The 19,168-nt window shown below is 37.6% G+C and overlaps 10 protein-coding genes across 10 annotated transcripts; 5 read left to right on the top strand and 5 right to left on the bottom strand.

The window, feature by feature from the left end:
* Nucleotides 1-281: 281 nt before the first annotated feature.
* Nucleotides 282-1,637, top strand: ALG3 (dolichyl-P-Man:Man(5)GlcNAc(2)-PP-dolichol alpha-1,3-mannosyltransferase; the record flags this gene model as incomplete). Its single annotated transcript, XM_002495071.1, has 1 exon — nt 282-1,637. One exon carries the CDS (start codon nt 282-284, stop codon nt 1,635-1,637), a length of 1,356 nt encoding a protein of 451 aa, XP_002495116.1.
* Nucleotides 1,638-1,990: 353 nt separating this feature from the next.
* On the top strand, nt 1,991-2,806 carry ZYRO0B03674g (LisH domain-containing protein; the record flags this gene model as incomplete). Its single annotated transcript, XM_002495070.1, has 1 exon — nt 1,991-2,806. One exon carries the CDS (start codon nt 1,991-1,993, stop codon nt 2,804-2,806), a length of 816 nt encoding a protein of 271 aa, XP_002495115.1.
* Nucleotides 2,807-2,909: 103 nt separating this feature from the next.
* Nucleotides 2,910-3,986, top strand: GLE2 (RNA export factor GLE2; the record flags this gene model as incomplete). The annotated part of the gene is made up of 1 exon (XM_002495069.1): nt 2,910-3,986. One exon carries the CDS (start codon nt 2,910-2,912, stop codon nt 3,984-3,986), a length of 1,077 nt encoding a protein of 358 aa, XP_002495114.1.
* Nucleotides 3,987-4,606: 620 nt separating this feature from the next.
* ZYRO0B03630g (uncharacterized protein) lies at nt 4,607-5,608 on the top strand (the record flags this gene model as incomplete). Its single annotated transcript, XM_002495068.1, has 1 exon — nt 4,607-5,608. One exon carries the CDS (start codon nt 4,607-4,609, stop codon nt 5,606-5,608), a length of 1,002 nt encoding a protein of 333 aa, XP_002495113.1.
* A 710-nt stretch (nt 5,609-6,318) lies between these two features.
* Nucleotides 6,319-7,947, bottom strand: PET112 (glutamyl-tRNA(Gln) amidotransferase subunit PET112; the record flags this gene model as incomplete). The annotated part of the gene is made up of 1 exon (XM_002495067.1): nt 6,319-7,947. The coding sequence occupies one exon, from the start codon at nt 7,945-7,947 to the stop codon at nt 6,319-6,321; it is 1,629 nt and encodes a 542-aa protein (XP_002495112.1).
* A 150-nt stretch (nt 7,948-8,097) lies between these two features.
* On the bottom strand, nt 8,098-8,955 carry MAM1 (Mam1p; the record flags this gene model as incomplete). The annotated part of the gene is made up of 1 exon (XM_002495066.1): nt 8,098-8,955. One exon carries the CDS (start codon nt 8,953-8,955, stop codon nt 8,098-8,100), a length of 858 nt encoding a protein of 285 aa, XP_002495111.1.
* A 343-nt stretch (nt 8,956-9,298) lies between these two features.
* Nucleotides 9,299-13,669, top strand: NUP170 (Nup170p; the record flags this gene model as incomplete). The annotated part of the gene is made up of 1 exon (XM_002495065.1): nt 9,299-13,669. The coding sequence occupies one exon, from the start codon at nt 9,299-9,301 to the stop codon at nt 13,667-13,669; it is 4,371 nt and encodes a 1,456-aa protein (XP_002495110.1).
* Nucleotides 13,670-13,899: 230 nt separating this feature from the next.
* ATG8 (ubiquitin-like protein ATG8) lies at nt 13,900-14,256 on the bottom strand (the record flags this gene model as incomplete). The annotated part of the gene is made up of 1 exon (XM_002495064.1): nt 13,900-14,256. The coding sequence occupies one exon, from the start codon at nt 14,254-14,256 to the stop codon at nt 13,900-13,902; it is 357 nt and encodes a 118-aa protein (XP_002495109.1).
* Nucleotides 14,257-15,141: 885 nt separating this feature from the next.
* RTT105 (Rtt105p) lies at nt 15,142-15,648 on the bottom strand (the record flags this gene model as incomplete). Its single annotated transcript, XM_002495063.1, has 1 exon — nt 15,142-15,648. The coding sequence occupies one exon, from the start codon at nt 15,646-15,648 to the stop codon at nt 15,142-15,144; it is 507 nt and encodes a 168-aa protein (XP_002495108.1).
* A 210-nt stretch (nt 15,649-15,858) lies between these two features.
* Nucleotides 15,859-19,074, bottom strand: ILS1 (isoleucine--tRNA ligase ILS1; the record flags this gene model as incomplete). Its single annotated transcript, XM_002495062.1, has 1 exon — nt 15,859-19,074. The coding sequence occupies one exon, from the start codon at nt 19,072-19,074 to the stop codon at nt 15,859-15,861; it is 3,216 nt and encodes a 1,071-aa protein (XP_002495107.1).
* Between the last annotated feature and the right edge of the window lie 94 nt (nt 19,075-19,168).

The raw sequence follows: 19,168 nt of genomic DNA, 5'->3' as shown, positions 1-19,168 counted from the left end.
CTAGCTCAAAGTGGTGTGTAGAAGACCAAGTTCCTTTAGCCGCACACATCCCCTTTTATGCTTTCCCGCCCCCTAATCCCCCCCTTTCACGGCGCCTCAGCGGCTAATTCACTCCCATTTAGACATTTTCCGGGTAGTTACCCGCACATATTTAAAATGATGTTTGGGTGGTTGGTTTTTCTTTCCGCCCATCTGGTCACCATCTTCGCTCTCTTTAACCCCTCTATACGTATATACATAATAACAAATCGCCTACGGTCGATAATCATTGTAAGCCAATTATGCCACCCTTCGAACCTCTTAAAGATCTGGTCAATGGTATCCGTTTCATGATCTATAATCCAAGGTCAACCTTGATTTGGGGCCCAATGCTGCTGGCATTCGAATCGGCGCTTCTCAAATTAATCATTTGGAAAGTCCCATATACTGAAATCGATTACAAGGCATATATGGAGCAGATTGACATTATCAAGAGTGGTGAAACTGATTATACCAAAATTTATGGTGGCACTGGACCATTGGTTTATCCCGCAGGGCACGTGCTCATCTATCGATTTATGCACTGGCTAACTGAAGGAACTAATTTCGTTCATAGAGGTCAACATTTTTTCCGTTGTCTCTATTTACTTACTTTAGCCCTTCAATTCTTTCTGTATTATCGCCTTCAATTACCGGGATGGTGTGTTGTACTCGCCTCATTATCCAAAAGACTTCATTCTATCTATGTTTTACGCCTTTTCAACGATTGTTTTACCACGTTTTTCATGGTTGTAACGGTTTTGTTGTTACAATTGGCTAGTGATCGTCCTCGTCGTTGGTTAACCTATGTGGCAGCTTTAACTTTTTCCTTCGCACTCAGTATCAAAATGAATGCGTTACTCTATTTACCGGGCATTGCAGTCACCATATTTTATCTACAAAATGGCAATTTGCTGCACTGTTTAATATGTGCAGCTTTAGCCGTTTCTCTACAATATTCCATTGCAATACCATTTTTATCGCATTGGAGATCTTATTTGATATGTGCCTTCGATTTCCAACGAAAATTTTTGTACCGTTGGACAATCAATTGGCATTTCCTGGATGAAGAAACGTTTAATTCAAATCAATTCCATTTGGCGTTATTAGCCACCCATATGATTGTTATTCTAACGTTATTTTCCCTACTGTTTCCAAATTGGCGCACCCATTTGTATCGCGCCTGCTGTCTCCACGAGGCAAACATCTTTTTATCAAGTGATTTACATTCTAGCGCCGCTTCTCCAAAGGGCAATCACCCCGCCATTTCAGGTACACTTCCGTTAATTGTTACTACAAATTTTGCCGGAGTTATCTGTGCGCGTTCATTACACTACCAATTTTTGTCGTGGTACCACTGGACTTTGCCGATACTGCTTTGCTACTCAGGGTTTCCAGCCCCGCTGGGAATGGTTTGGTACGCGATACATGAGTGGTGTTGGAACAGCTATCCACCAAATTCCTTAGCCTCCGCAATACTCGTGTCTTTAAACGGCACTCTTTTAATATGTTGCGGAGTCGCATTTTACATCACTAGACAGAAAAACCAACTGCAGCAACAGCACGGTGCCGTTCCCGCAAAATCTCGGTCTGTTCTATCGGATGGCAAAGAAGACTAGCTGTATACGTAATAGGATTCTGAAAGACTCGTCATAGTCCGCGAACGAGTAACGGAGTTTCCTGTCTTGCGGGGCTTTGCCCGGAGTTTTCTGGGCCGAGCCCTTTACCGCCCGAAAAAAGGAAAAAAAGGAAGAAAAGAAAAAAACATCAGACCGACCATCGTATATCAGATGTTAGACTGGATATAAGACGGATGGTGATAAAATGAATCACTTTCCCTTCTTCAATCAGCCATATAAGCAGAGGTGCGGGTCCATTTGAAAGAAAAGAGTCGTCGTCGTTGTGCCTGTGTGTGTGTCAGTGTATATGTGTGGGTCTGGGGTCGTACTTTTTATAGCGGCATTTTAAAAATATGAAGGAGTCCCAAGGTTCCAAGCAGAGATTAAACGCCTATATCTATGATTTTCTGGTGAAATCAGCATTACACGGTAGTGCTGGGACTTTTTTCGAAGAAGCTGGATTACGGGAGGACAGTGATAATGGTAACAGTAATAGTAGTGTCAAGAGAGGCGTCGTTGTGGTAGATTCTCCGCAGGGTTATTTGTATGAGTGGTGGAAGATCTTTTGGGATCTATGTACCGTCAGATCCAAAAGAGGCGGTGGTGGAACTACTGGGTTGCCTGCAATGCAGGCATATTACAAATTATGGAGCGAGAAAAATGCACAGGAGAATGCTCTGATGACACAGGAAATTAACGCTGCTTCGTTACAGCAGACATCTGAAGATGCCGGTGAGTACAGGAACGAAGAAGTCGATGCTTCTAGGTTGTCGTTGGTAGTTAGCAGTGTGCCCCTACAGCCAAGTCTCCGAAAAGTACCTCCGGTATCATCGAAGCGAGTAGAAAAACAGAAGCATTACAAGAAAAGAGTTCTTAGGGAAGAGCGTCAATACGAACAAAATCTGTTTATGCGCCGTAGTAATGTCAGCACAGATAGGACTGCTCATGTGAATACAGTTCCTCATCATGCTGGTACTCGTGCTTCTTTACCATCGCAAGAACTCCCAGCATTTGATCTACAGAGTTTTGAATATGATCCAGATTTTCTACTTTTCACATCTCCTGAGACAGCACCACTGCCTGTAGATTTCCCACCGACTCATGGTGAAGATACTTCTTTTCTAGATAATAGTAGCGAGAGATCGTTCAATTTTTTAAATGGTATGTAAAGGAAGAAAGAAAGAAAAAAAAAAAAAAAAGTAAGAAAACTCATGTACAAATGAACCAAAAAGACGAAGAAGAACAAGATAGATAGAGGATAAGGCAGGGCAAATGGCTTTCTATAGTACATCTGTATCTACTACTATGGCCACTGATAAAGACATGGCAAATGATATTGTAATACCTAATCCTGCAGAGGATTCAATTTCAGATATTTCATTCTCACCGCAAAGTGATTTTTTGTTTAGCGTTAGTTCGTGGGATAATAAAGTTCGTATTTGGGATGTGCAAGGGGGTATTCCACAAGGTAGAGCTCAATTTGAACATCAAGCGCCTGTTTTGTGTACCAAGTGGTCGAACGATGGAACCAAAGTAGTTGCAGGTGGTGCCGACAATGTTGTATCGATGTTTGATGTTGCTACGGGACAAACTAAACAGTTGGGATTACACGATGGACCTGTTAAATCCATGAGTTATTTACAGTTTGGTGGTAGTAATACGGATGTATTGGTCACAGGATCATGGGATAAAACGTTAAAATATTGGGATGCTAGACAAGCACAACCAATTGGTACAGTAGCAATGCCAGACAGGGTTTACACACTGGATAGTCGACAGATGTTACTTGTGGTGGGCACAGCGGAAAGACATATTGCTGTTATAAATTTGGGCAATCCAATGGCAATTTTCAAAACTACACAGAGTCCATTAAAATGGCAAACAAGAGTTGTTGCATGTTATAACGAAGGTGATGGATATGCACTTGGATCAGTCGAAGGTAGATGTGCAATTAGATATGTGGATGATGAAGAACAGCGTAAAAAAGGATTTTCGTTCAAATGTCATCGACAGACGAATTCTAACAGAGCACCAGGTCAGCCGGCACAAAGTTTAGTGTATGCTGTTAATAGTATTGCTTTCCATCCAATATATGGTACATTCGCTACAGCTGGTGGTGATGGATCATTTCATTTTTGGGATAAAAATCAAAGGCATCGTTTAAGAGGTTTCCCATCATTACAGGCAAGTATCCCAGTTTGTTCATTTAATAGAAATGGTGCAGTTTTAGCATATGCATTATCATACGATTGGAGTCAAGGACATATGGGTAATCGTGCTGATTATCCAAATGTGATTAGATTACACCCAACTTCAGATGATGAAATTAAGGAAAAGAAAAGGAGGTAACTGTAAGTAGAGAACTTTGTATAATTTATATTTTGATCAGCATAGTGAACTTTCGGTTAACGCGCGACAGAGAAGTAAAAAGCAACATATTCTCTTGTAAATGTAAATACTGTACTTCTAGGGATAACACAAACTTCTTGATGAAATCAGTTCTAGATTGTACTTCATTTTGCAATATATCTTACAAAATTATTTAGTATTCTTATCGATGGAAGCTTCTTTGCATAAATGTGTCAAATTGAATTGTTTCCACAAACAATACTAAAAAATAACATACAATATGCCCATACAGCAATAAGTTGAGGTAGCATACAGCACAATGTGTCCCTCTGCTTGCTAAAATCTGTTATAATGGGCCATATAACGCTGAACTGCTATTACTATTCATAAGAGCACTTCACGTGATGCAGATCTCTTTAGGGTTTAGCTCGAGATCTTAGGGCTTCAAAGATTATGACGTTTTTTTTTTTTTTTCATTTTTCTTCAATTTTATTCTTTTGAAAAATTTTTCAACTCTTCGACCACCAGAAAGTGAGAAGGTGAAAAAAAAAGCTGCCTAGTTAGCAGTAACAACCATCGAGGAAGATCGTTGATTCGAAGCAAAGGGAGGGAACCAAGTCATGCCAGGTAAGATTGAAAGCACTGCCTTCCTGTCCCAATTGGAGGACATGGACAAGTATTTACTCGAGTATCGTAGTTTGAAACTTATGCCTCAAGTAACGAATGCCTTTGGCGCTATGCGTTTCAATAACAATAATTTTGAAATGGATAACGACTTGTTAAAGAATAGTAAGAAATTAAACGGTATCAATGGTGGTAATAATAATAATAATAATAATAACAACAGTAACAATAATAACAACAATAGAAAGAAGTTTATGAATAAACAGGCATTTAGATTAAACAGTCCAACTGCAGTTAAATTTCCTCACACAAAAGCTGTTCCTCCAACGGCAGCACCAACAGCGGCGCCTGCAGGTGCAACTACCCCATTAGTCAATTCGCATAATTTTAACAAGGCAAACTCCGCTACCTATCCATTGTACTATAATACGGCTAATAATAACAGTAATGCATCATTAGCTCAACCACCACTATCGTCGTCCACATCGTCGCCTTCATTTGTACCACCAAGAGTCGATTCTTCTCTGAGTGGGTATGATCCAACATTCGACTACGTGGTACCAACACCAACACCCACTGATTATACGAATCAGTTTAGTACACCATTTTCTAGTTATTTGAACTCGGGAATTAACCCAAACATGAGTTCATCAGTTGGTGCTACTACAGCAGGGACGCCTGTTGCTTCTTCCGCGAATTTAGCAACATCAGGTAGCAGTGATATGGTCAACAATCTAGTGGGCACAAACACTTTTAATTCAGGTGTTTCTGCACCACTTGCATTTGACCAACCACTACCAACTTCATCTATTTCTGCATCAATGGGAGCGTCAGGTTTGGCTTCTACTCCAACTACAGCTGATCTATCTGGGAACAATTTGGGCAGTGATCAGTTGCTAATGAATGATTTATCTCTTGGCTGGGGATCAAATCATGTCTCATCGGCTGGAGCTGGTAATTATGGGATTTGGAATAACGATATGAGCGTTTGGAGCTAAAAATGTTCAAAGGAAAAGATAATAATAGGGGAAGAGGAAGAGTAAAAGTAAGAGTAAGAGATAAAAGTTTAAAAAGATTGGATCTATGCATTTCCTTCGAAAAAGTTGTTTTATTTTATTTCGTTTTTGGGTGGTTGATATAATACATATACAGATTTTCAATGGTTATTAGCGAACGAAATGCAAAGGCAAACATTTAGGCAAAAAAAAGAATGAGAGGAAAATTGATACATTGGTGGCATCCAGATGATTTGTTTTTTTTTATTTTTATTATTGGTTAAGAAATGGTGGATTTATTTCCTTTACTATTACTGTCATTATGATTATCATTCTTACTGTTATTCGCATGAGAGAAGAAAAAATCGAAAATAATTTATTTTTGAACCATTAAAGCTATATGGTTGACAGCAATGAGATGATGTTATATTATTAAAAATTAAAAATTATTTAAAAAATCTTAAAAAAAATGGAAGGGAGAGGCGTTTTCATTCTGTTTAATGGAGAGAATCTAATTTATTAGATGGACTTAACAAGTAATAATATAATACAAAAAAAAAACAAGATAATTGATATAATTGACATGCGATGAAGTACATGTGAATAAAATTACCGTTCTTGAGAGAATTAAAACATTTGTGTAAAAGAAATAAGGAGTATATGTCATTATGTCTAATATCTACAAGAATAAAAATATTTGTCATTAATTTTTTTTACCACTTAACATCAAGAACCTCTTTAAACGTTCTTTCAAAATCCTGAGCTTTAATACGACCTTGTGATAGCTTCATGCCCTGCCCTACCAAAAATTTGATAGATTTTTTCTTTTTACCGGTAACAATATCATTAATGAGCTTGTCATTGTTTAGAGTTTCAATGATTTCGTTACAAATTTCCCTCAATTCGTCGTGATCGATTTGATTTATAGTTCTGATATCGAATTCATCTATTAAAGAATTGAAATCGATAGTGGTAGATGTATCACAGTTGGTCTCTTTGAGGGTTTTCAAAACGTGGAATAACAATAATTTACCACTAGCACTTGAAATTTCGTTATTATGGATGAGCATTAGAAAATCTGCAAAAATTTGGGGAGTTAAAACTTTGGTAATTTCCGATAGCGGCAATTCCAGTTTATTCAAATCACCCAATAATTCATGAATAATCCAATTAGTAGGCAATTTTGACAATTTATTAGCCTCTATGTTACCTTTAACCCTATCAGCATATGAATGAAAGGTATCCAGGTAAAATTGTTGTAATTCTTCATGGTTATAAATTTCATCTTGTCCATTACTGCTGAGGCAAAGAATTTTCGCATCCTTAAGAGATAATTTATAAGGTTCTGACATCAAGGTATTTAAAATTTTGTCAGGCAATGGTGGCATTGTTTTTTGAAGAGTTTCTACCACATCTGCGGCCAAAGTTATCCGCGGCAATTCCATATCAGGCATGTATCTATAATCAATAGTTGTTTCTTTACTCCTCAACTTTACGGTAGAAGATCCTGTCCAGCCTCTAGTCTCTGGTTGTGAAAGTAGTTCGTCAGCCATTCCATCCTCTACAATCTGTACTTGTCTCAAATATTCGTGTTTGATCGCATTCAATATACTACTAGTATTGGGTAAATTCTTTAATTCAACCCTCGCATGGTCATTGATGGATAAATTAACATCAACACGCATAGCACCAGTTTCTAAATCACCCGTTGATATCTTCAAATGTCGCACCAAATTTTGATATTTTTTAATAAATGCTCTTATTTGTTTTAAATCTTGGAAATCTGGTTCTGTAACCATCTCAATTAGCGGAACATTTGATCTATTTAAATCAATCAAGGTAATATGATCAGATTTCCTGTATAGCGATTTACCAGTATCTTGTTCAATCTGTAATTGTGTGATATGAATATTCTTGCTAATTTCATCAATGCCATCAATATCTTTGTGAAGTGGCAAGTGGCCCCTCGAGGCAAATGGTGAAAAATGTTGAGTAATTTGGTAACCGAGAGGTTGATCACCATAAAAGTAATGTTTTCTATCAAATTGTGAATCTAGATTGATTTGACAATTCAGCGCTATAGCTAACTTAGTTGCAAATAAAACAGCCTCATGATTTAAAATCGGCTGAGTTCCTGGTAATGCAATATCAAAAAATGAAGTGTGTGAATTTGGCTTATTTGCAGAATGGAATGGGTCATTAGTTGACATGGAAAACAGTTTATTTCGAGTGTCGAGTTGTGTATGAATTTCAAGACCACATTTTAACTTATATTGAGGCAAAAGCCTAAACTTTGAAATTGGTGGTAATTGTACCTGATAGAATCTTCTGAATACTCGCATTAGCCCTTCTAGAAAGGAGCCTTGCTGTTTATTATTGGGCTCTCTTTTAGTGCATTTGATTATAAGTAAGGCTTTTTTTTCACTTCCAAGACGAGATTAGATGAGCTTTAACTGAATCCTATTTAACATGAAAAAGGTATAAAGTATCTACTATTTTGTGAGCTTTGGCAGTGACATTCCACCTATTAGTGCCAGTTTCCTCTCCAATGTGGAAATCCTTGGTTGTTTTCTAAATCTACGTAAAGTTTCTTCGTGGTCTTCGTCTACAACGTCTGATACTTCCGACGTATGCCTCTGTCTAACAATGGCTGTTGTATCAACCGAAGCCGAATCAAAGATTCCTTGACGATTTTGACTCGATAAGAATGTAGGTGGAATTTTTTTCTTTTCTACAAGATCACCAATTTGTACGGTCCCATCCTCTAAATCAGGCTCTTTAACCAACTCAATTTCAGGTATTATCAGTTGTTGTAATGGAAAGGGTTCAAAATCTTGTGGTATCTGTTGTATGCAATTTTGAACTTTCCATGGTGAACATACTGCTTCATAAACATGATCGCGGTAACAGGTATTTCTCAAATTCGTAGTACCATTATCAGGGCTCATTTCTAGCTCGAAAAGTAACCATAATCTTAATGACTTTAACTGCGATCTATTTTCTAGTCCACATAGAAAATGTTCACAGGGGAATAAAACATTTTCCAATTCAGCTATTTCATTTTGCAGCTGCTTTAGATTCCCCCCTGTTAACGGTTGTTGTACTTGAATATCGTCTAGACCTCCAGTAAGCTCATCCTCATTCGTGAGTAATTCATCGGGTGCCACATTTTCCTTGAAGTTTTCTACATGATAATTAACCATATTGAGTGACGGCAAGACTGAGTTTTTGTTTGACAATTTTCTAACTGATTTTGACCGTTCAGGAGAAATATTATTATTACCATTATTGACAGTATTTGTATTCTTAACGCCCAGAGGTCTCAACCTGGCTTTAGATATTCTTCCCATATTTTCAAAGTATACCACCTATATACACAGAAAAATAGCCAGGAATTTTAAGAACATGCTCCAATCAATATCAAGATGCTGGATGAGGTTTTGAACGTTTTATAATCTTAATGCGATCTCATATTTAATATTATTTTGAATATTTTCTGACATTTTGTGACACCAATTTCCAAGGATCACGAAAGACGAACGAAATAACCCTGTTGAAAAAAATTATCAGCAAGATGAGATCCAAATAGCTAATTCTTTCAATGTTTCTTGACGGCCAAATAGAACAGTAGGGAAACAGTGGATCCGTTACGTTTGTTAACAGGGATTGTTGTAGTCGAATTGAAGGCTGCTGATGTATTCCACACCTTTAAAAAGTAGAATTGACTACAACAACAGCACGTTTGCTGGTTCACAGTCGCTTTCTAAGAACAGCGCGAATAACGAGACTAATGGTACTGGCACTGGCATCAATGGTAACTCATCTACTGATGGTATAATTGCTAGAGGTCTAAAGACGAGTGCTGCTCTAGTCGGTTCGGACAGTGCCTCGGTAACGTCAGATTTGTCCAACGCAAAGGAGCATTTGAGGGTCAATGGATTGGGTACATCGAATCCATTGGAATTATCAAGTCAATACATCGATCATTTGCAGAGACAAGATGCGAGTACACCTGTATTGGATGAGAGATCCTACTACAACAACGGTGTGAACTACAATTTCAGTAAAGAAGTGGGGGGATTAGGTGCATTTACACCTTTTGAAAGGCAGCAAGTGATTAATTTACCGGATGAAATTTTACAAGAAGCTTCCAAGGCGGAAATGAGAAGTGATATGGGTATTTTCCCTGAAATTAACCGTTGTTGGATTATCATAGACAATAAACTTATACTGTGGAACATTAGAGATAGTAGTGATTTCCAGACCATTGATGAGATCAAACACACTATTTTAAAAGTTGCATTAGTAAAACCAAAACCTAATATGTTTGTGGATTATGTGCAACATCTTTTATTGATTTCCACACCATTTGATATCTATATTTTGGCTGTTTCATACGATGCATCTACCAATGAGCTTGGCGTTTTCAATACAGGGATGTGCGTTTCAGTGCATGGGCTAGATGTTGCTGAAATTGTCTGTTTTGAAAGAACAGGTCAAATTTTCTTCTCTGGAAGAACTAACGGTCTTAACATATGGGAGTTACAATATTCAGGTTCAGACGATTGGTTCAACAGTAAATGTAATAAAGTATGCCTGACACAATCTGCATGGTCAAGTCTTTTACCAGGTAATATAATATCCAAATTACCAGGCAGTAGATTAGTACAGTCTTTTTTCGAAGAGGATCCGAAGTATTCTCAAGAGACTATAGTACAATTAACGGTTGATCAGTCCAGAGGTATCGTCTACTCACTTTCATCTAAATCTAATATTAAGGCATATTTGATCACAGACCATTCATTGGAAGGTCCACTAACCATCGAACCCTTTTATATCAAAAGAATCATGGGGACGACTACAGCAAGAGGTGCAGCCATTTTGGGTACCAAATACTTGAAAATTTCTAAGATAGAAACCGTTTCACAACAGGAGAATAACAATTTGTTCTTTGTGGCAATCACCGTTGGTGGTGTTCGTTTATATTTCAATGGATCTGTGGGTAGATCATCCATAGAAGCGTTAAGATTAGAATCTATTAAATTCCCACCAAGTTCCGCCACTCAAGAAACCATTGAACATGAATTACAACAACAACAATTAGAACAACAGAAAAGAGCTTTACCGTTTTATTCATTTTTAAATTCATCAGAGTCAATTCTTTTGAAGTTCCAAAAGAAATCTTCAGTCTTGTTGGAAACCTCCAACGCATGCTCAATCATTTCACCTGGTATGTTCTTCTGTCCCGTGGTTAAGAACCCAACCAGTCCAGAAAAGAACACGACAACGACAGCTGGTGATAACAACAATAAAAATGACAATAACAAAGAATCTACTGCAGTTCAGCATAAGTTGTATGTAAGTGTACCAGATTACGGTATTCTGAAGAATCATGGGAAATATGTGGAAAATGCCGTTTTGCTGGACACAACGGGTTCCGTAAAGCAAATTGTGCCACTAACTCCAAGTTTCAACGCTACCCAAAAACCAGAAGGTTATGCCAATGAGTTCGCCACACAGTACAGCATGGAAAATATGAAAGTTGCCGTTTTAACCAATGGTGCAATAGAAATTTACAGATACCGTACACCTGATGAAGTGTTTGAAACGTTGATTGATAACCCACTGCCGTTTGTTCTCAATTATGGTGTTTCAGAAGCTTGCTCTACAGCGCTTTTCGTCACTTGCAAGTTGAACAAGTCTGAAATGCTAAGATCGGCGGCTCTAACATTCTTCACTGTGGGTATACCCGGTGTGGTTGAAATTAAACCCAAATACAACAAATATGTGATGTCCTCGATGCCCTCCTTCTTATCAACAACCCCACAAAAGGCATTGTCCTTATATGGTCAAAATTTTGCTACTCCAAATACGAATTTAAAGTCGAATCAACCTGGTAATTTCGATTTAGATGATGTGATTCTTTCTGCAAGATTTTACGGTATTGCCTTTTTAATTGCAAGGTTGTTTAGAGATATTTGGGACAAACAAGTGTTCAAAGTTAATCCATCCGCTAAATTTGACTCCTCTAACCACGTCGTTAAAGAATCCCTAGAAGATAGAAACATCATTGTTGGTACATCAATCTCTACTTTAGATGTGGAGTATTATTTGTCTTCCATTACAATTCTCAACGAATTTTTCAACAGTTATGGTGACTCTATTACAACGATCTCTACAGGTGTCATTTCCAATGGTACCGGTACAAATTCTGTGGATAAGTCTGAGGAAGTGGCTAACCAAGCTGAAAATATTGCCATTAATTCATTGATTAAATTAGTCAAATCCATAATGGAAGCTCTATCGTTTTTGAACGTTTTATATGAGGAAAGTGAGGTTGAAGGTTACGAACACCAATATTTGGCCTTCAAGGACATAATCAAATTTTTGAACTTGGATGTTCAGACAGAATTGACCAAATTGAAGTTCAAGGATCTATTCGCACCAAATACAGAAATCAAGAGACTCATCAGAGAGATTCTTTCTTCCATCATTAATAGAAGTATTACCAGAGGCGCTTCCATCGAATACACAGCTACAGCATTGCAAGAGCGTTGTGGATCTTTCTGTTCTAGTAGTGACATCTTAGGGTTCAGAGCTGTGGAACATTTAAGAAGGGCTAAAGAAATTGGTCTCAGAGATTATGAGACCTTAAGTTACCATTTGAACAATGCTATTAAACTGTTTGAAAGAATAGTCGATGATATCTCCATTGAAAAATTGAAGGAAGCTGTTAATATCATGTTAGAGTTGCATTATTTCCCCAAAACTATTAAATTTTTGCTCAATATGGCTAATTCAATGGATCGTGGTAAATTGGCATATCAATACGTTGCCGATGGATCTTTGGAACATGATGAAAGAAGGAAATATTATGAAAAGCGTTCTGCGGTTTATGAATTAGTCTTCGAAACTTTAGTCAAAGTAGATGAATTGAGTGCTACTGATGTACCAACAGGTGCTGGTGGCTTTACTGTCTCTAACGAATTGAACGCTTTGAGAGAAGAGTCTTACTCGACAGTTTTGCATTATAACGATAAACTATTCCACTACCAATTATACGATTGGCTTGTATCCCAAAGTTGCCAAGATAAATTACTACAACTGGATACAGATTTCATACTGCCCTACCTGCAAGAGAAATCCAAGAGTTCATTAGAAATTTCAAATCTGCTTTGGATTTACTATTCTAAAAGATCGAAATTTTTGGAAGCTGCCGAAGTTCTGTATACACTAGCAGGGTCAGACTTCAAATTGAAATTAGGTGAAAGAATTGAGTGTCTTTCTCGTGCCAACGGTTTCTGCAACAGTGTTTGTCCACCAAGTCAAAAGCAGAGCATGGTTCAACTGGCTGATATGATTCAAGAGATTTTCGATGTGGCCGCTGTGCAGGACGATTTACTCACGTTAATTGCCACGGACAATCGTGTAAAATCGGATGCACGTGGTGAGTTGTTGGCCCATTTGGATGGTAAAATTTTGCCTGTAAGTGATCTTTTCAACGATTTTGCAGTACCATTAGGTTATTATGAAATTTGCCTCTTCATTTTCAAGGTTTCCGATTTCAGAAATGAAGAAGAGATCATTGCCAAATGGAATGAGTTATTTGGATCTCTCAAACAAGAGTTAAACCCTACCGGTAAGATGGAGGATTCTTTAAATTTCATCAATTTCCTATCAAACGTGGTTATTAAGATTGGTCGTCAAGTGCATACATCCGAATTTGTATTCCCCGTGGCCCTTCTTTTCCCCATTATTTCCAATTTATTCTACGATGCATTACCTCATGATCATTTGAAACCCGGCTCCGTTGCATCTATCTTCATTTCAGCGGGTCTCACTTATGGCAAATTGTACTATTTCCTCAAGGATCTAATAGAGACTTCAGATTCTCCTAAAACGATTTTCCGTGATGAAATGACTTGGTTGATTAAGGAATGGTACAAATCAGATAGAAAGCTAAGGGACATTATTAATTACGAATCAGTCGCTCAGTTGGATGACTATACTCTGGATAAAGATCCAATTGAAATTTACATGAAGGAAACTGGTAACACTATTTAAACAAACACCAACTATAAGTAAAAAATAAAATGCAAACCATCTCCTAGTGAAAATATGTCTCTTTTTTTCTTTTTAAAACCTCTTTTATAATACTATACTTACTATACTACTACTACTGTTGCTACCTTGTAAAAATATCTGTATTATTTAGCCATGCAATCCAAAATAATAATAATAATAATAACAAAACCCTTCCCATGATAGCGCTATACCAATCCTAACGTTTATGACTAAACAGACCCAAAAGTATTTTCTCCAGAATAAGTAACGTACAAAAACCCATCCTTGTCCTTATGATCCTGATAAATAGCGGACATCAGCGCTGCAGTTGGTGGAAGAGTATCATTAACAAAGATAAAGATGGCCTTTTCTGGTGGTAACATAATTCTCTTTCTAATAACGTAAACAAACTGACCCACCGTCAAATCTGCTGGGACTAAATACTTGCGTTTGTCAATCTCTGGGATATCTGACTTTTCAGCTTTCTCACAAATAACTGGAATTCTGTTTTGGAATTTCTGTGAGATACGTTCTGACTCAGCTTTCCTCTTTTCAAAAGGGTACTCTGATTTAAAAGTTGACTTCATCCTGTCTTATTGGTTTTGGTAATAGTTTATAATGTTCTATTATGTTGATTTGCACTTGGAACCACTAGCGAGATCCTCTTTAAACCGTCAAGGTCCTGATTGTGTATCAGAGTTTAAGGTTGGATCCACATAGAGGCCTTCCCACCCCTTCTTATTTGATGAGTCTGAGACTGCTCCCCTTATCGAAAAGGGCGGGTAAACCGGCAAAATGAGTCACGCGATAAGCACGTGGTGAGAATATATATATATATACACATATATAAGTAGTATAATATCTATAATTCTAAATTTGGTTTACTGCCTTTCTATCTTATTTTAATCTGCTGGGGAGGAGCTCCTAGTATTTTTTCAACTGTCCTCCTTTTCTCAGCTTTCATTAATGACCCATATTGCCCAAGAAACTTCACTGGAGATTATATTGCACTACGTTGACATGTATGCTTTTAATACGACTTAAAGCTTCCAAAATACTGGTATAATATTTCAACATGAAGCTTCTTTTTTAGAATATTTTAACTGCAAAAAAATATTTTTGATCTTCGCCTAATATATATTAAAGTGTCAGTGTGACGCCAGAATCCGCCATGGTAAAATCTGAACAAAAGAAGGCCAGTTCAGTGCTTACCTATTTCTGAATATTATTATAAAAATTCTGTATCATTAAAAAATATTCCCTTTTATCATGAACCCTTTTTAATGTTCTATTCAGATATAGGTAAATTAAATACCTGCATTTATGAGACTATTTATAAGATGGAAAACATTGGACTGTCCTCCCAACTATCACCATTTCAAATATTAATAATTCCCACAATTATTACGTTCATTAAATTTCATTACGTTTATCCAGATATTAAAAAATAGATACCCTTCCATTTGTCAAATTTAAGTGATTAACAAATCGGCCAGCATTTGCTCCAATTCCTTTTCACACTGCTCTCTTTTCTCTACATAATCCAACAGTTCCTCATCTTCTATCTCCTCTCGCTGTTCCTTTTCGAATTTCTCTACTTCGTCCATTCGAATTGCATGTTCTTCTGCCTGCAGTTTTAAACGTCGCAATTCTCTTTCCCTTTCACTAGTCATCACAAATTTTTCCATCTCTTCGTTGCCACCTCTTACTTTAACTGTACTATTATCTCGATGAGCAACTCTTCGTTGAGCTACTTTTCGATTTTGCACCTCATTGTGCTTCCTTCGTGATCTTATAGGTGAAGATGAATACGACGGAAATGCATCTGCATACTGGCCCTTACGATAACTAAATATATCGTCCGCAATACCTTCCTCAGAATCTGACCATCTCTGCACCGCTCGTGTCGGTGGTAGCGGTCCTGGCGATGAACCAATACTGAACCTCGGAGGACTTGAATTTGGATTTGGGTCTACCATGGTTGCACCGGAACAACTTAAAGCTTGGGAACCACCCTGAAGTCTGATGACAATATGTATATTAATGCGTTTTTGGAAGGGCGATGTTCATTTATGTTAACGACGTTCCAATGATGAAGAACTATGCGAACTAACTAAAACCTTTCAACTAAGATGTATACACGTGAAGAGTTTCAATTTTATAATCTATAACAAATAACTATAAGCATTTTATAATTTGAAGATCTTTAGCTTGAAAGCTGTATCGTTGATGGTTTGCTCCTCATCAGCAATAGCGTCGGTCTTTTTACCATCACATTTGACAATATCGGATCTGCAAGTCTTTGTCAACATTGCCAAATGCTCTTTGACGACGTTTTCGAATTCTATGGTGTCATTAATCAATTCATATTCGACCAGAACATCGTCAGTAGCAGCTAATCCACACTTCTTTCTTAATTTTTGGATTCTGTTGACCAATTCTCTAGCAAGACCTTCGGTCTTTAATTCAGGATAGATCTTGGTGTCTAGGATAATCAAGACGTCTTGGTAGGATCTACTTTCTTGACCATGTTCCACAGCATTTTCAGGAAGACCTCTGACGACGTTCAAATCACCTTCTACCAATTGGATACCTGCCACTTCAAGAGTACCAGTTTCCAAATATTTACGAACATCAGCGGTGCTAACACTTGGCAATGCATCCTTAACCTTCTTGACATCCTTCTTCAACTTCTTACCCAAAGTTGGCCAATCAGCGACCGCCTTGTATTCTACACCGTAGTTTTGTTCTTCAGAAGTGATGACAATATCACGAACGTTCAATTCTTCATTGATGTATCCCTTCAATTCTTCCACATCTTCCAAGTATTGTTTGTCGTTGTGCAAGATGACAAGAGTCTTTAAAGGTGTCTTTAATGAAATAGTTTTCTTTTCACGGATGTTTCTACCCAATTCAATGACAGTTTGCATTCTAGAGACGGATCTTTCAATGGCCTCATCAAAGAATTCCTTTCTCACTTCTGGATAAGACAAGAAGTGAACCGATCTATCATCTTTACCGAACTTAGCAAGAACGTCTTGTGGAATGAATTGGTGTAGTCTTCTGTAAATTGCATCAGAAAGGAATGGAGTGAATGGAGCCATGGCACGAACGAAAGTGAACAAGGCTTCGAATAGAGTGTTCAATGCCTTCAAAGAGTCTTCAACACCGTTTTCACCCTTCAAACGACGACGGTTAAATCTAATGTACCAGTTGGTCAATTCATCGATAAAATTCAATAGTCTTGGCACAACAGAGTACAACTTGTAGACTTCCATCTCTTGGTGAATGTATTGGACCAATGATTGTAAAGAGGCAAGAATCCATCTATCCATGACATTATCGGTGGTAGCGGCAGGGTTGTATTTGAAGTCAACATTCGAGGTCTTCTTCAATAATGCAATTGAACCTTCCAAAAACTTGAAAGAGTTCCACCATGGCAATAGAACTTTAGAAACAACCTCCTTAACACCTTCTTCCTTAAATTTCAAAGTTTCAGCTTTCAAAACAGGAGAATTGATCAAATACAATCTTAAAGCATCTGCACCATATTTGTCCAAAACAATGTTAGGATCAGGGTAGTTCTTCAAAGATTTAGACATTTTTCTACCGTCAGCGGCCAAGATGATACCAGACACAATGACATTCTTGTAAGGAACTTCACCAAATAACTGAACACCTAGCACAGAAAGTGTATAGAACCAACCTCTGGTTTGATCCAAACCTTCAGAGATGAAATTTGCTGGAACTCTGTATTTGAATTCTTCAGTGTTTTCGAAAGGATAATGTAATTGAGCGTAAGGCATAGAACCAGATTCGAACCAACAGTCGAAAACTTCCTCAATTCTTCTTAGAGTACCATTACCTTTTTGTGAAGGAATGGTGATTTGGTCAATGCTATCCCTGTGCAAATCTTTAATTCCTTTCACACCACTCAATTCTTCCAACTCTTCCACAGAACCAATACATACAATTTCAGAATAATCTTCAGAAACCCATAATGGAATTGGAGTACCCCAATATCTGTTTCTAGAGATGTTCCAATCACGGGCATTAGCGATCCAGTTAGCAAATCTTTTCTCTTTAATAGCCTGAGGAACCCAATGTGACTTAAGGACGGAATCTAACATTTGAGGAACAATTTCCTTAACACGAACGAACCATGCCGGAACACTACGATACAACAATGGTGTATCGGATCTCCAACAGAATGGGTAAGAGTGACGAATTTGTGAAGCAAGTAACAAGTTTCCTTTAGCGGTTAAATGTTTAATGATTTCCTTATCAGCATCTTTGACAAAGGTACCTTGGAAATCTACCACTTCCTTTGTGAATTTACCTGCATCATCAACTGGGTTAGGTAACTCTAAATCTTTTTCGATGACACCATATTTCAAACAAACGTTGTAATCCTCTTCACCGAAGGCTGGTGCGTTATGGACGATACCGGTACCGGAATCACTTGTCACATATTCATCCGCAATGACTTTAAATGCTCTTTCACCGTAAACTTCAGTGAAGTAAGGGAACAATGGTTCGTATTTTAAACCAACCAATTCCTTTGCTGGGATTTTCTCCACAAACTTATACTTTTCATTGTTTGGTTTCTTGTAAAGAGTCTTAATCAAAGATTCCAAAAGGATGAAATAACGGTCTTTGTTCTCATCATAAATTTTGACGTATTCAAAATTTGGATTAACACATAATGCTAAATTGGAAGGTAGTGTCCACGGCGTGGTAGTCCATGCAACTAACTGAGTCTTTTCTTGACCTAAAACATTAAATCCAATTGTGACTGCAGGATCATTGACATCTTTATAGTTCTGTTGAGCTTCAAAATTACTCAATGGTGTAGTACAACCAACAGAGTATGGCATGACTCTGAATCCACGGTAAACTTGACCCCTTTCATATAATTGTTTGAATGCCCACCATTCAGATTCCATAAATGATGGATACATAGTTTTGTAATCATTATCAAAATCAATCCAACGACCAAGACGTCCAATAGTTTTCCTCCATTCACTTGCATAAGTCATAACGATGGATTTACATTTGTTATTGTAGTTCTCAAGACCATAACGGAAAACATCTTCTTTACCAGTAATCCCTAATTCCTTGTCAATGATATGTTCAATTGGTAAACCATGAGTATCCCAACCAAATCTTCTATCAACGTGATGACCAGTCATGGTAGCATAACGAGGAACCACATCCTTAATGGTAGATGCTAGAATGTGACCATAGTGAGGAGTACCAGTGGCAAATGGTGGTCCATCAAAAAAGGAGAACTCTGGTTTATCCTTGGTAATTTCTAAGACTCTGTGGAAAGCATCAATTTCATTCCAGAAGGCAAGAACCTGTTCTTCCTCTCTGGCGAAGGAAAATTGTGCAGATTCTGACATGATTCAAATTCAAGTTATCTTCAACGGAGAACCAGAAGAGAAATGAATCGATGGAAATACGACAATTAAAAATTACGTTCAAGAGTATGCAACT

The sequence above is a fragment of the Zygosaccharomyces rouxii genome (genome assembly GCF_000026365.1).
Source record: "Zygosaccharomyces rouxii strain CBS732 chromosome B complete sequence".
Taxonomy (NCBI): domain Eukaryota; kingdom Fungi; phylum Ascomycota; class Saccharomycetes; order Saccharomycetales; family Saccharomycetaceae; genus Zygosaccharomyces; species Zygosaccharomyces rouxii.
The sequence above is the reverse complement of the archived record's forward strand: the minus strand, read 5'-3'. Positions and strand labels throughout refer to the sequence as shown.